Source organism: Microtus ochrogaster, unplaced genomic scaffold (genome assembly GCF_000317375.1).
Source record: "Microtus ochrogaster isolate Prairie Vole_2 unplaced genomic scaffold, MicOch1.0 UNK148, whole genome shotgun sequence".
Lineage (NCBI taxonomy): Eukaryota > Metazoa > Chordata > Mammalia > Rodentia > Cricetidae > Microtus > Microtus ochrogaster.
The window spans coordinates 33,826-47,179 of record NW_004949246.1 but is presented as its reverse complement, the minus strand read 5'-3'; the positions used below and the strand labels follow the sequence as shown (position 1 = coordinate 47,179).

The following is a 13,354-nucleotide window of genomic DNA, read 5'->3' as shown; positions in this document are numbered from 1 at the left end:
GGGGAGGGAAATGGGAGGCTGGGAGGAGGTGGAAACTTGTTTTTTTTCCTTTTCTCAATAAAAAAAAATAAAGATATGATTTAAAAAAAAAGATTTTACTTTTTTTTAAAAAAAAGCATTAACTTTATTTTATGACTCTCTATACTTTTTTTCTTCTCTCTTCCAAGCCTACGTATGTTTATCCAACACTGTGACCGATTTAGAGGTCTTTTATGTCTGAATATGTTCTATTATGAACCTGTAATTCTTTATTGTCCAGGAACACTTCTTAAAATGCTAAGCGCTTCTTAAAAACTTAAGTTGTGTCATTAGTAGGGGTAATATGGTACTGCCTGTTTGCCTGCTCAGTATAAAACTTAAGCTGTGCTATTATAATGATAAATACAGTAGTTCCTGCCTGAGCTCTGCACAATTCAGCATGGCAGAGCCACTTGAGCCATACTCATTGCCCCACTTCCGGGCACACAGTAAGTCCATGTTTCCATCAAGCAAGCAGCAGCACTTTAATCACAAACTCCATTTAAATGCTCTGTCTCCTTCAAGAGACAGAGGTTGCATTAGCAGCATAGCCCAGAAAGCCGGCATTTTAAAACTGCCAATTTTTTTTTATGCTGTGGCTGCTGAGTCAGAAAAATCTCTCTTAAAGGAATTGCGGCACACTACCAGCAAACAACAAAAAGCTGTGTTAAACTCCCTCCCTCCCTCTCCCTTCCATATATATATGTATTGTGCAGAATTTCTTTTTAAGCCCTTTCAGGTTTTTCATGGAGTTCGTTGACTACGTTGGAACGCCAATGGTTGTATGGGAGAGGGCCTGCTTGTTCTTTCTGGCTGTCCAGCTAGCTTTGCACTGAAAAACCACACAGAAATTGTATTAATTAGATCACTGCGTAGACCATTATCTCTAGCCTCTTATTGGATAACTCTCACATCTTGATTTAACCCAATTCTATTAATCTGTATATTACCACATGGTAGTGGCTTACCAGGAAAGATTTGGCATGTCTGTCCCTGGTGGCTCCATGGCAGCTCCCTCTTACTCTGCTTCTCTCCCTCCCAGCATTCAGTTCTGTCTTCTCCACCTACCTAAGTTCTGCCCTATCAACTAGGCCAAGGCAGTTTCTTTATTTATTAACCAATGAAAGCAACACATAAAGAGAAAGACTCCTACACCACTTAGCCACTGACTCTCTGCCACACATCATAGCAAATTTTCATGTCTAGCACAGAGATGGCTGTTGATAGCTTGTGTCCCCAATGCCTGACCCAACATTACTATCCCCCCAGTATTACACCTGCATCTAGAGGAGAGGTTGACCCCAGAAGTCCCTGGAAAGTGTCTATTGATGCAGCAGTCTTAACAGGGGCATACAAATCCTTTATAGGGGCTATGTAACAGGAGAACTAGCTGGTGGGAAGAGGTCCTCAAGAACTTAAGTGTGGAGCTGACTCTAGACCTACTTCTGAGCCATCTGAATTGAACTTTCATCTTCCTCAAAGATGGCATAGTGACTTCTAGCCTTTCACAAGTAGAATACCTGTATTAGATCAACTTCTAAGTGCCCTGCCATCCTCTTAGAAGCCAAAGCCCTCATTGACCTTAGTCAATGGAAACGGTGTTTTAGCTGAGGGGTGATGTAGAGTCTGAAACTGAGATCTCATAAGAGGTCTATTATGCCCCAATGGTACTGAATATGATGGGCTTGATCCTTGACTGATGGACCATGAGAAAATGCAACCACTATCAACCACAACCAGGAACTCAGCACCTCTGCCTTCCTCACTGCCTGCCAGTCCACACATGTAGGTTCCTGCTTCTAGCTTTCCAGCACCACTGATCAGTATCAGTATAGATTTTAAAGTACCAGACTTACTATAAACTTTAACTGTATGGAAAAAGAAGAATTGTGAATGAAACAATCTGGAAGGATCTTTAAAAAAAATCAAAGAATCTTTGTTGGCTTATATTTATAAGGGTGACTTAGGAAGTTTTTTTTATATTTTTCCATTTAAATATTTACACTTCCTTCCCTCCTCCCAATCCCCTCCCATTCTCCCATATCCCCTTTTCCCCCTCCCTTCCTGCTTGAGAGAGGGCAGGGAACCCTGCCCTGTGGGAAGTCCAAGGCCCTCCACCCTACATCCAAGCCTAGGGAGCTGTACATCCATATAGACTAGGGTCCCCAAAAGCCAGAACATGCCCAAAGAAACAAGTCCCAGTGCCCTTATCAATGCCTTCTTAGTCAGCCCCCATTGTCAGTCACAATCAGAGAGCCTGGTTTGACTACATGCTCATTCAGACCCAGTCCAGCTGGATTTGGTGAACTCCCATTAGAACAGGCACACTTTCTCAGTTGGTGGACCAACCCTTCGCAGTCCTGAGTTCCTTGCTCATCTTCTCCCTCCTTCTGCCTTTCAACTGGACCTTGGGAGCTCAGACCATTGCTCTGATGAGGGTCTTTGTCTCTATCTCCATCCATCACCAGACAAAGATTATATGGTGATATTCAAGATAATCATCAGTGTGATAGTGGAGCAAGGACAGTTCAGGCATCCTCTCCTCTGCTGTCCAAGGACAGGAATGAAGACTGTGTTAGGGATACACACAAAAAGGCTGATCTGAGTTAGTGGGAGCTCACTGACTCCAGACCGACAGCAGGCAGTACTGCATAGGACCAGAGTAGGCACTCTGAATGTGGGTGACAACTGTGTTACTTGGTCAGTCTGTAAGGCCACTGGAAGTGGGACCAGGTTACATCCCTAGTGCATGAACTGGCTTTTTGGAGCCCTTTCCCTTTGGGTGGAGATATCTTGCTCAGCCTATCTGTAGTGTGGAGGGCCTTGGTCTTGTCTCAAAGTGATGTGCCAGACTTTGCTTACTCCCATGGGAAGCATTATCCTCTCTGAGAAGTGAATGCTTGGTGTGTAAAATGAGAAAGGATTGTAAAAAATGAAATTAAAAAATGAAAATAAAGAAATAAAACTGGTCAGTAGTCCCACTTATGTGTAAAACATAGAAAACATAGGTCCCATGGCAATGGAAGACTGGCAAAATATTCACAGTGGTGAAATAATGACACTTTTATCTTAGGGGGATTAAGCAACTGTTTAATTGGATTTAAGGCCCACTCTATTGAAGGGAACACAGGCCTGGTTCTGGAAAGCTAGAAGAGAGCCTATTACTATATCCTTAAGCAGATGTAAGCTCTGCTGCATTCTGGACACCTACGGTTAGACACATAGGTAACTGTGGCTTTCACCCCTCATCAAAGAAGCATCATGATGGATACTGTTACAGAGACCTACAAGTGGGAAATGCAGAGAATAAGTTACCACAGGGTACCCAGCCCCAAAGGATACATTTACAAGGTAATCCCAACAGCTGAGGCTCATGAAATATCACAGAAGAAGGAGCTGAGAGACTTAAGAGGCAGAGGACCAGGATGCCTGCTGCAAATTAGTGTCTTCTAGACATGACAGCGAAGCTGTACCTAGGGAGCTCAACAAAACAGCTATCTAAACAAGAGATGTATAGTGACACCATCAGTGGACCTTCAAATGTAGATGGGGAAGATTCACGAGACCTCAGCCCTAGATGAAGAGGGAGAACTAGTTTTCTCTGAGGACCAGTGCCTGCGATAAGTTCTCCAACCTCAAGTGGTCAACCCTAAAACCGAGTATATTCCAGCAACACTAAACCAACTCAGTAGTGTGTGTGTGTGTGTGTGTGTGTGTGTGTGTGTGTGTGTGCGCACACACACACACTCCCCAACACCCTACTACTACAACTCTACTACTACTACTAATAATAATAATCACAATAACAATAATAATATTAAAAGAAGAAAAGCTCTTCCTTTAAAGAGGGAATGGGAGAACATGAAAAGAGTTTGAGGGGGACATGAGACACGATAATACTATAAATACAGTAGTCTTATATGAAATTTCTAAAAAAATTGTCTCGAAACAAGATGAAGGTCAAGATGGCTCTCACTATTATTTACCACTGCATGGGACTCTTTAAATGTCCAAAAGAAAAGGGGAGTTAATATAAGTGACTTTAGTTGCTACTTTCTACTATGATTACATATTAGGTGGTCTTCTCCTAGAAGCATGAAGATGCTATTATTTTGAGTTTGATCATCTGTACATCATCTTCCAGGACACATAAAATAGGATTGTATAATCACAAACATCCACCCTCAAGTGGCATCAGTCGATCACAGGGAGTCATCCATAAGCCAGGTGTAAGCATTCTTTCTATATCAACTTTCCATCCAGATACCCAGTGAGCATTTACCTCTTCCGTGCAAATGGAGGGGCCAGATGTAGCAACTTCACTTAGGAAGTGACCACTTGTGATCACTGAAACCACAGATGCTTCTTTGAAGTCAAAGTTTTTAGTGTAGTTGTCGGTCCTTTGGACTGACAACTCCCGAATAATGACACAGAAACTTTTTATTATTAAGCTTGGCCCTAACTCAGGATTGTTTCCAACTATAGCTCTTAAAACTTAAATTACCCATTTATATTAATATACATTCTGCTCCATGGCTCATTACTTCTCCTTCACAGTACATCTGACTTCCCTTGTCTCCTGGTGAATTTCCTGCCTCTCTTCTTCCCAGAGTTCCTATCTCTTCCTGGAAGTCTGCCTATTTTCTCTTGTTTAACTACTGACCAGTCAGCTCTTTATTAAATCAATCAGAAGGTACCTTTGTGGAGACATATCTTCATAGTGTACAAAAAGGTTATCCAACAATTTAGATTTCTTTCCTACTTGGAGGCAAGAATGCTTCTTTCCAAGGTGTCTACAGTAGTTGCTACCTCCTTCACTCCAAGTCCAATCAACATGATGTCATCATACATAGTGAGGGAGCCCAATTACATCCATTACAGGGAGCCCAATCATGTTACACTGATGACTTAACTTGCATTGCAGATACACCTGGGTGACATTGTTTACGTGGCAGGATTACTCTTCATGCCATAAATAATCATTTCACATCTACAGCTACTACATTTTATCACTTACAAAAGGGTCTATAAGAACTAATACTAAGGTGTAGTTTAGTGAACAGAAAAGTAACCCCGTTCTTGCTTCCAGTGAGGATCTCTATTCTACTGGGTCCAATCTGGAATGAAAGCCTGCATAAGTGGTGCAATATATGTAATATATGTCAGCAGTGTAACACACATGAACAGTATAAAACACTTGAGCTGTACATCAGAGGTGATCAGTGCATCGTACCTGAGCAGTATAACACATGTGAGCAGTGCATCTCATGTGAGTGGTGCAACATACAAGAGAAGTGTGACATACATGAATGGTGTAGCACATGTGAACAATATAACATATGTGATCAGTGAAACATATATGAATGGTATAACATAGGTGTGCAATGTAACATGTGGAATCTGTTCTAAGGTCATTTCTGCTAAGTGTGTAGACAAGTGAATTGAACCCTTCAAAGCCCCTGTTTGCTTCGTCTTGCTTTGTTCCTGAAATGAAGGAAAGCAGCTGGAACAAAGAAAGGTTATTAGAAGACAGTCATGAAGCAACTGAACTGAGACCAACTTCCGGTATTCAATGTTTGTGACATTTTGTCAAGTCTTGAAATCATCATGTGTAAAATGAAAACAGTTATACTCGTGGTTGGTGGGGTCTGAAGAAAACTCAGATCAGTAATGAAACAATATGTCAATTATTCCTGGCTGCACAGCATTGCAACTCTGATCAAGTAAGCAAGACTAGAAATTGTCCTCAGTGGCATGTTCCTGTTCACCTGAGAGCAGTGTTTGATTTTCAGTGGTACATGAAATGATGAAAGCACCAAGTATGGCCTCAGATATGATCTGCAGAGACGCTATGTTGCAGTCAAACACGTTTGGGTGCCAGTAGATAAATAGAAATCCTGAGATCCCATGCAGAGCGTAGATGTGGTACTTTATGTTTTCTGTTGTGCATTCTCTCCATCCCACAGGAACTGAAAACAGTTAAGATTTTGAAACTAACTAATTAAATGTATGATCTTCCTGTTATGTGATCTCCCAGGAGTCCATTAAGTTACCCCTCAATGTGTATGGCAATATCCACAAAATGGACTATTAGTATGAGCAAATCAGAACATGCACTTATAGTAGCAGTTCTAAACCTGTGGGTTGGGACCCTTTAGGGGGTTACAAAGCAGATATTCTATATATCAGATTTTTACATCACAATTAATTTCAGTAGTTAACTCGCAGTCATGAAATAGCAACGGAAATAATTTTATAGTTGCGAGTGACCACGACATGAGGAGCTGTATTAAAGAGTCACAGCCTTAGGAAGATTGAGAAACACTGGCTGAAGGTCTCCATCCTGCATGATATGCTGTGTATTCAATACATTCTCCCCATTCTTTCTTCTATCTCAAACAAATTCTATCACCTGCTTCTTATTAGAATAAATCTGAGATGCCCTCCCACTTGTCAACACAAATTATGGGCATCAGGCTCAATCAGCCTGCCATCAATTGTTGTCAATGAAATGGACACCATCACACTCATGTTTCACACACTACACATGCCTGTGTTTGTGCTACAGTGACAGAGGTTGAGTCTTTCCACACATGCTGCATGGGCCTCAAAACTGACAATAACAAGGATAGGGTCATCATCCTTGAACAAGTTCCCCAATACGTTGTTGCTGTCCAGTCTCTGAGGATTAGCTTCCGTGGGTGAACTAGGCACCTCATCATGAGATCCAGGACTCTCAGGATCTGGTCATAGATTCAACAGCGGCAAAGAGCAGAGTCATGAGAACTTCTGATTAGGAAGATAAAGCTTGGCCAGGGCAGCTTGGTGGTTTCCAGCCCCCTCTTTCTCCTACTTTGGAAGTATAAAAGCAGAGGCCAGGCAGAAACATACCAGAGTCTGAGCATAGACTGCACCGGTGGGAAATGCAGGCCCTACTCTTCCTGTTGTCCCTTCTCTTGCCTCCTGGAGCTGGAGCTGGTGAGTTTTGTCTCTGTCTCCCTACCCTTGATTTTTTTCAGCAACTGACCCAAATCTGTTAACTTGGGAATAGAGACCTTAAAATGAGACAGGGCTCTTTGCATGTAGTCCAGGAGAAATATCTTAGGGAAAGTAAGAATGAAAAATTAATTACCCTTTACATAGTTTATCAAAATATTCTGTTTTGGCAATTCTCCCATGGCCGTTCATTACCATTGAGGAAGGCAGGTAAAGGAGTGAAGACTGTCTAAATGAACTGGCATCAGCAACATGGATGTGCATTGTGTACTGAAATGTAGGATGGTGGTGGAAAGGGAGGGCTGGAGAGGAAGATCAACAGGGAGGAAACATCAAAGGGTGTTCGGAGTGACATGAGCCCCTTGAGAGTTGGGATGGGATGGGGAGCAGCCACTCAGCTTTAGCCCCATTTCCTCTGCCAGCCCTATTAGGGTATCCTGTAAGATTGTGACTAGGAACTCGGGGTTCTTTGTTCCAGAGGAGATTATTGGAGGTGTGGAGTCAAAACCACACTCCCGCCCTTACATGGCCCATCTGGAGGTCCTCACTGATGGAGGTTTCACTGCCAGCTGTGGAGGGTTTCTCATAAGTGAAGAATTTGTGATGACGGCTGCACACTGTAAAGGAAGGTGGGTGACTCCTCTTTGTATGGAGAAATGCATGAACCAGAGTCACAGAGGGGCAGAGCCTGAGGAAAGTTCCCAGTCCTGTTCATCTCCAGATGGGCTCCTACTTATAATGGGAAGACAAAGGGAACACAAAGGCACTAATTTTTTCTGTCATCTCCATTTTCAGAGGACAGAGCTTTAAGGAGGGCAGCGGTCGGGACAAACTGCTGCTTTCCTCTTGTCCTGGTGTCACCAGAGATCTCAGTCGTGTGCTGGGGTGTAACTCAATGGTAGATCCTTTGTACCACATGCAAAACCATGTGTTCAGTCCAAATACTGGAAGGGAGCACAGCTCTCAGTGCTGTGTTTCCCTGAGCTCATCGCTTCTTGTGGTGTGTTCCTGGGAGCTTCATCTCCATTCCAATTGGGGTCTTCCAAGTGGCTCTGCTCTGGGACAGAGAAGGCCTGGTGTCCCTCTGTTTGAAATGAGTCCTCATGAGAACAGCACTTTTTATTGCCTCTTTTTCTCTTTCAACAGAGAAATTACTGTCACTCTTGGGGCTCATGATGTGAGCAAGACAGAATCCACACAGCAGAAGATAAAAGTAAAAAAACAAATCGCTCACCCACAGTACAGCTTATACTCCAATCTGCACGACATCATGTTGCTGAAGGTTCCATTATCTTTCTTGCCCTTTTTAGCTCTCCCATTCTTTACTCTCATTATCCAACCCACTTCTTCAGAACCAACCCCTAAAATCCATGTCCTTATCACCCCAGTGGGAAAGAACCCATGTCCAGGACAGCATGCTTCTCTGGGTTACCATGTCTTCTCTCTTCTCTCCTTCCCCCTACAGCTTCAAAGAAAAGCTAAGCTCACTCCGGCTGTGAGTACAATTGCCCTGCCTAGCCCATCTGACTTCATTATACCTGGAAAAATGTGCCGTGCAGCTGGATGGGGACGAACTGGAGTGACACAGCCGACATCAGAAAGACTGATGGAGGTGAAACTGAGAATCATGGCAAAACAGGCCTGTAAATCCTACAAGAAATTCAACTATGACCTCCAAGTCTGTGTGGGCAGTCCCAGAAAGACAAGATCTGCATACAGGGTGAGAACCCACCTACTTTTCCTCCTCACATCAGGAGACAGTGTCAGAGGAGGCAGTAGGACAAACAGCTCTCCACTGTCCTGATTGATGCCTATGTTCTTAGGATCCTAGCACTCTTGGAATTGAAATTCCCCTTCGAGCTTTCATTTCCATGCACAAACCCTTGTGGAAACTTTCCCAGGGGTTTCCAGATGAGAATAGATGGCGGTGAAGGAAAACAACCTAAGCATTGTGACAAGACAGAAGAAAAATTCAATCCCTAACTCATGACTTAGAGGGAGCCAGAAGTGCTCACCTCACTCTGGGATTAGCTATGACAAGGAATCTTTAGTTGGGGGAAGGTGATCTCTGTTCACCCTCTGCTTTTTCTACCCTACAGGGAGACTCTGGAGGACCTCTACTGTGTGCTGGGGTGGCCCATGGTATTGTATCATATGGACGTCTAGACGCAAAACCCCCTGCAGTCTTCACCCGGATCTCCGCTTATGTGCCCTGGATTAATGCAGTCATAAGGGCAAGTAGCTAAAAAGCCTTGTGAGCCTGAGTCAGGATCTCCAAGTCAGAGGTCTTCTGGTACCCCTTGGGTGACTGCTCCTAGCCTAAACTGATCTTCCCCCACGCTATCTCCAGACTGTCCCCAGTCTCTTTGAGTCTGGCCCTAGCCTGTTCCCCAGGCTGTCCCATCCTTCCCCTTTGTGTGAGTGGATCACAAAGAGACACATGGTTCTGGTGATTGATTGTTCCTTGTAATGCACCTCAATAAAGATGAGAACTCCAGCAACTGTGAGCCTCTACTTTGTGCTCTAAACTGACTTGGTTCCTTACCCACACCTAGAACCTCTCTAAGCTGAGTGAAGAGATGTTTGGCGATACTCTCTGGCCAAGTTGGCAAACTTGAGTACTGATTTCCTGGCACAGGGTGTGCCACTGTGGATTATTGAATATGATCTCACATACATGCGTGTGTACTGCAAGGTTCCACATCCAGAGAAATTTGCAGTGCTCCTCCACTGTCTGCCCTTCTCTTCTTCTCTCTCCTTGTCCTCATTTCGTCTTTCCACAAATATCAATACCTTGGTCACTGCATCTCTTCCACCCATCATAGCCAATCCCCATGTCTTGCTCAGAGATGGCTGTTGGTAGCTTGTGTCCCCAACACCTGACTCACCATCACCGTCCTCCCAGTATTGCACCTGCAGCTAGAGGACAGGCTACCCTCAGAAGTCCCTAGAGCATGTATGAGGCTGCGGCAGTCACAACAGGGGAGCATCAGCCATTTCTCAGCCAATTAGCCATTAATGGGAAGAGGTCCTCAGGACCTTAAGTGTGGAACTGGCTCTAGTCCTACTTCTGAGCCACCCAAATTCAACTGTCATCTTCCTCAAAGATGGCATAGTGACTTCTAGCCTTTCACAAGTAGAATGCCTGCCTTAGGTCAACTTCTAAGTGCCCTTGCCTCCTCATAGAAGTCAAAGTCTCATTGTTCTTAGTCAAGGGAAATAGTGCATTAGCTGCAGGGAGCTGTGGAGTCTAAAAGAGAGGAGACCTCACATGAGGTCTACTATGTCTCAAGGGTAACTTATATAAATTGGCATAATATGATATAATAAATTGTAATATGATAAGTTATAGTATAAAACATAAGAAATTATAATATAATGTAATATAATAATAATAAAGGGTTTGACTGTGACTATCAATACCATGAGAAATTGCTAACACTACCAGTCCCAACCAGGAACTGAGCACCTCCACCTTCCTCCCTGCCTGCTAGTCCACACATCTGGGTTTCTGGCTTCACCACTGATCAGTATCAGTATAGATTTCAAAGTACCAGGCTTACTTTAAATTTTATTTTATTAGAAAAGAGACCTGTGTGGATTAAACAAACTGGATGAGTCTTTAAAAAGTTGAAGAATCTATGTTGAATTATAGTTACATGGGTGACTTTTGATTTTTTTTTACTTTGTTTTTTTCTAACTCTTATTTATAGTTGTGAAATTAAATGGTAGGGTTTTTTCATTTTAATTTCAATTGGTTTTGTTTGGGCACAGTCTCGTTACATAGCTCTGACTGGTCTCCAACTCATCATCCTTCTGAATCAGTCTTCCTAGTATTGGGACTACAAGCAAGGTCTATCATCCTTGACTTACACAAAAGTCTCAATGGTGAAATAGAGAGCAGAAACAATATCTGTGTGTATTTTAGGAGATGTAAATTCTTGGTAACCTGTAGCTAAGACCACACTGTGTCTTTATCTCCGTAGTCAAATAACAACTCAGATTTGGAATAACTCTTCTTTCCTGGAGCGAGGCAACTCAATGTGGGAGAAAGTGATTGTCTCACCCTGCAGCTTGGCTCACAGTAATGGTGTGGCAGATGGAAACTCCTGACATCTAGGCTGAGGTCACATTTGAGAACCTGAATTGCTTCCAGAAAGGACACCACCACAGAACAAATCACATTACATGGACCCCTGGTGTCAAAGGAGTAGTTGGTGGCTGAGCAGCTCAAAAATCAAGAACCTGATCACAACCACATTTGTATTTATGGTGGATGAGGACAATAGTGGCCTGTCTGATGACCCTTGGGAACGAAAGAACCACTATGGTCTCATGAGGTCAGCAAGGGAATCATGCAGATAAGGAGGTTTTGCCTGTGGTGGCTGTTGTAGGAGAGATGTGCAGGCCAGTTTATTGAAACCCCTCTGTGTACCCTTAGTAGCAGACACCCACTGAGGAGGTCAAAGCAAGCTCAGCCAACAGAATCTGAAGGATTTATTCAATTGGAGATCAGCAGCTTCTCACACATGCCTTGCAAAAATATAAACAAAAACCCTAGATTCAGCTAAAATGGTGAATTTTCTGATCAAAGTAAATGCAGGTGAGAAGCATTTTTACGTGACAAAAGAAAATTTATCTTCAGAGGAAAAAGAAGTTAGCAATGAGAGAATCCAGTCTTTGGTGACATGTGACAAGAAGAAAGATGCCAGGGTTGATTAATGACCTTCAGCTGGTGTCACCACTTGCCCCTATCTGTTCTCATATCATCCAAATGCATGCTTTATCAAATATTTTGTCATTAAAAGTCTTAGTAGTTTTGGAAACATTTTAAAGAACCAAGGATGCTGCAACATATTTGTTTGCACTGTGAAGATATGTCTTTGCAAAGGCATCTTCTGATTGGTCAAATAGCTAGACAAGAAGTGTTTATATGGGATTTCTGATGCAAAGCAGATTGTGGGAAGAAGAAAAGTGTTCTCATCAAAAGACATAGAGAGGAAAGAGGATGTGAAACATTAAAGAAAGATAGTGGCATGTGACAGAACATATATTAATATAAGATGTTTAATTTCAGTTATAAGAGCTACTGAGACAATCCTAACCTAAGCCTGAGCTTTCATACCTAATAAGAAGTCTCTTTTGATGGATTTTAGTTTGAAGTCTATTTTGTTAGATATTAGGATATCCACACCAGCTATCCTAATTTCATAGGTCCATTTTATTGGAAATTTTTTTCCCAACACTTGACTCTGAGGAGATGTCTCTCTTTGAAGTTGAGGTGTATTTCTTGTATGCAGCAGAAGGATGGATTCTGTTTTCATATATAACCACCTCTAAGAATGGCCAAGATCACAAACACTGATGACAACTTATACTGGAGATGTTGTGTGGTAAAGGGAACACTTCTTCATTGCTGGTGGGAGTGCAAGCTGGTACATCCCCTTTGAATATCAGTATGGTGATTTCTCAGTAAATTAGGAAAAGACTTTCCTCAAGACCCATCAATACCACTGTTGGGTATATACTCAAAGGATACTCAATCGTACCACAAGGACATGTGCTCAACTATGTTCATAGCAGTACTGTTTGTCATATCCAGAACCTGGAAACAACCTAAATGCCCATCAATCAAAGAATGGATAAGGAAAATATGGTACATTTACACAATGGTGAACTACACAGCAGAAAAAATGACATCTTGAAATTTGCAGGCCAATGAATGGATCTAGAAAACATCATATTGAGTGAGGTAACCCAGACCCAGAAAGACAAATATCATATTTCTCACTCATAAGTGGTTTTAAAACATAAAGCAAAGAAAACCCATCTACAAATTACAACCTAAGAGAACCCAGAAAACAATGAGGACCCTAAGAAAAACATATGTGGATCTAATCTACCAGGGAAGTATAAAATGACAAGATTTCCTGAGTCAATTGGTAGCATGGGACCATGGGAGAAGGTTGAAGAGGAGGGGAGTTGAAGGGAGGGGAGCAAAGAAAAATGTATAGCTCAATAAAATCAATAAAAATATTAAAGCTGTCTTTGGAATTGAAAAAAAGAAGTCTATGTCATTATTTGGTAACTAGCTAGAGGGACAGAGAAAAACTTGTTACAGATGCAATATGACTTTGTGTCATTTTTAGGCATAAACAATTTTTCAGTTTGCTTTATTCAGTTCTATTTTATATAAGGTCTTGCTATTAAGCCCAGGCTAGCCAGGGACACATGCTGTAATCTTGCCTCAACCTTCCAAGTACTGTAGATTGAGGTGTTTACCAATATGCCCGAGTTCTTACCCTATAATTCAAAGCCACTAAATGTTATATTGAAGTCA

The 13,354-nt window shown here is 42.3% G+C and overlaps 1 protein-coding gene across 1 annotated transcript; it reads left to right on the top strand.

The window, feature by feature from the left end:
* The first annotated feature begins 6,924 nt into the window (after nt 1–6,924).
* LOC101996688 (mast cell protease 4-like) lies at nt 6,925–9,417 on the top strand. Its single transcript, XM_005371977.3, has 5 exons — nt 6,925–6,996; nt 7,493–7,643; nt 8,161–8,296; nt 8,480–8,734; nt 9,114–9,417. The coding sequence occupies exons 1-5, from the start codon at nt 6,942–6,944 to the stop codon at nt 9,258–9,260; spliced, it is 744 nt and encodes a 247-aa protein (XP_005372034.1). The 5' UTR covers nt 6,925–6,941; the 3' UTR covers nt 9,261–9,417.
* The last annotated feature ends 3,937 nt before the right edge of the window (nt 9,418–13,354 follow it).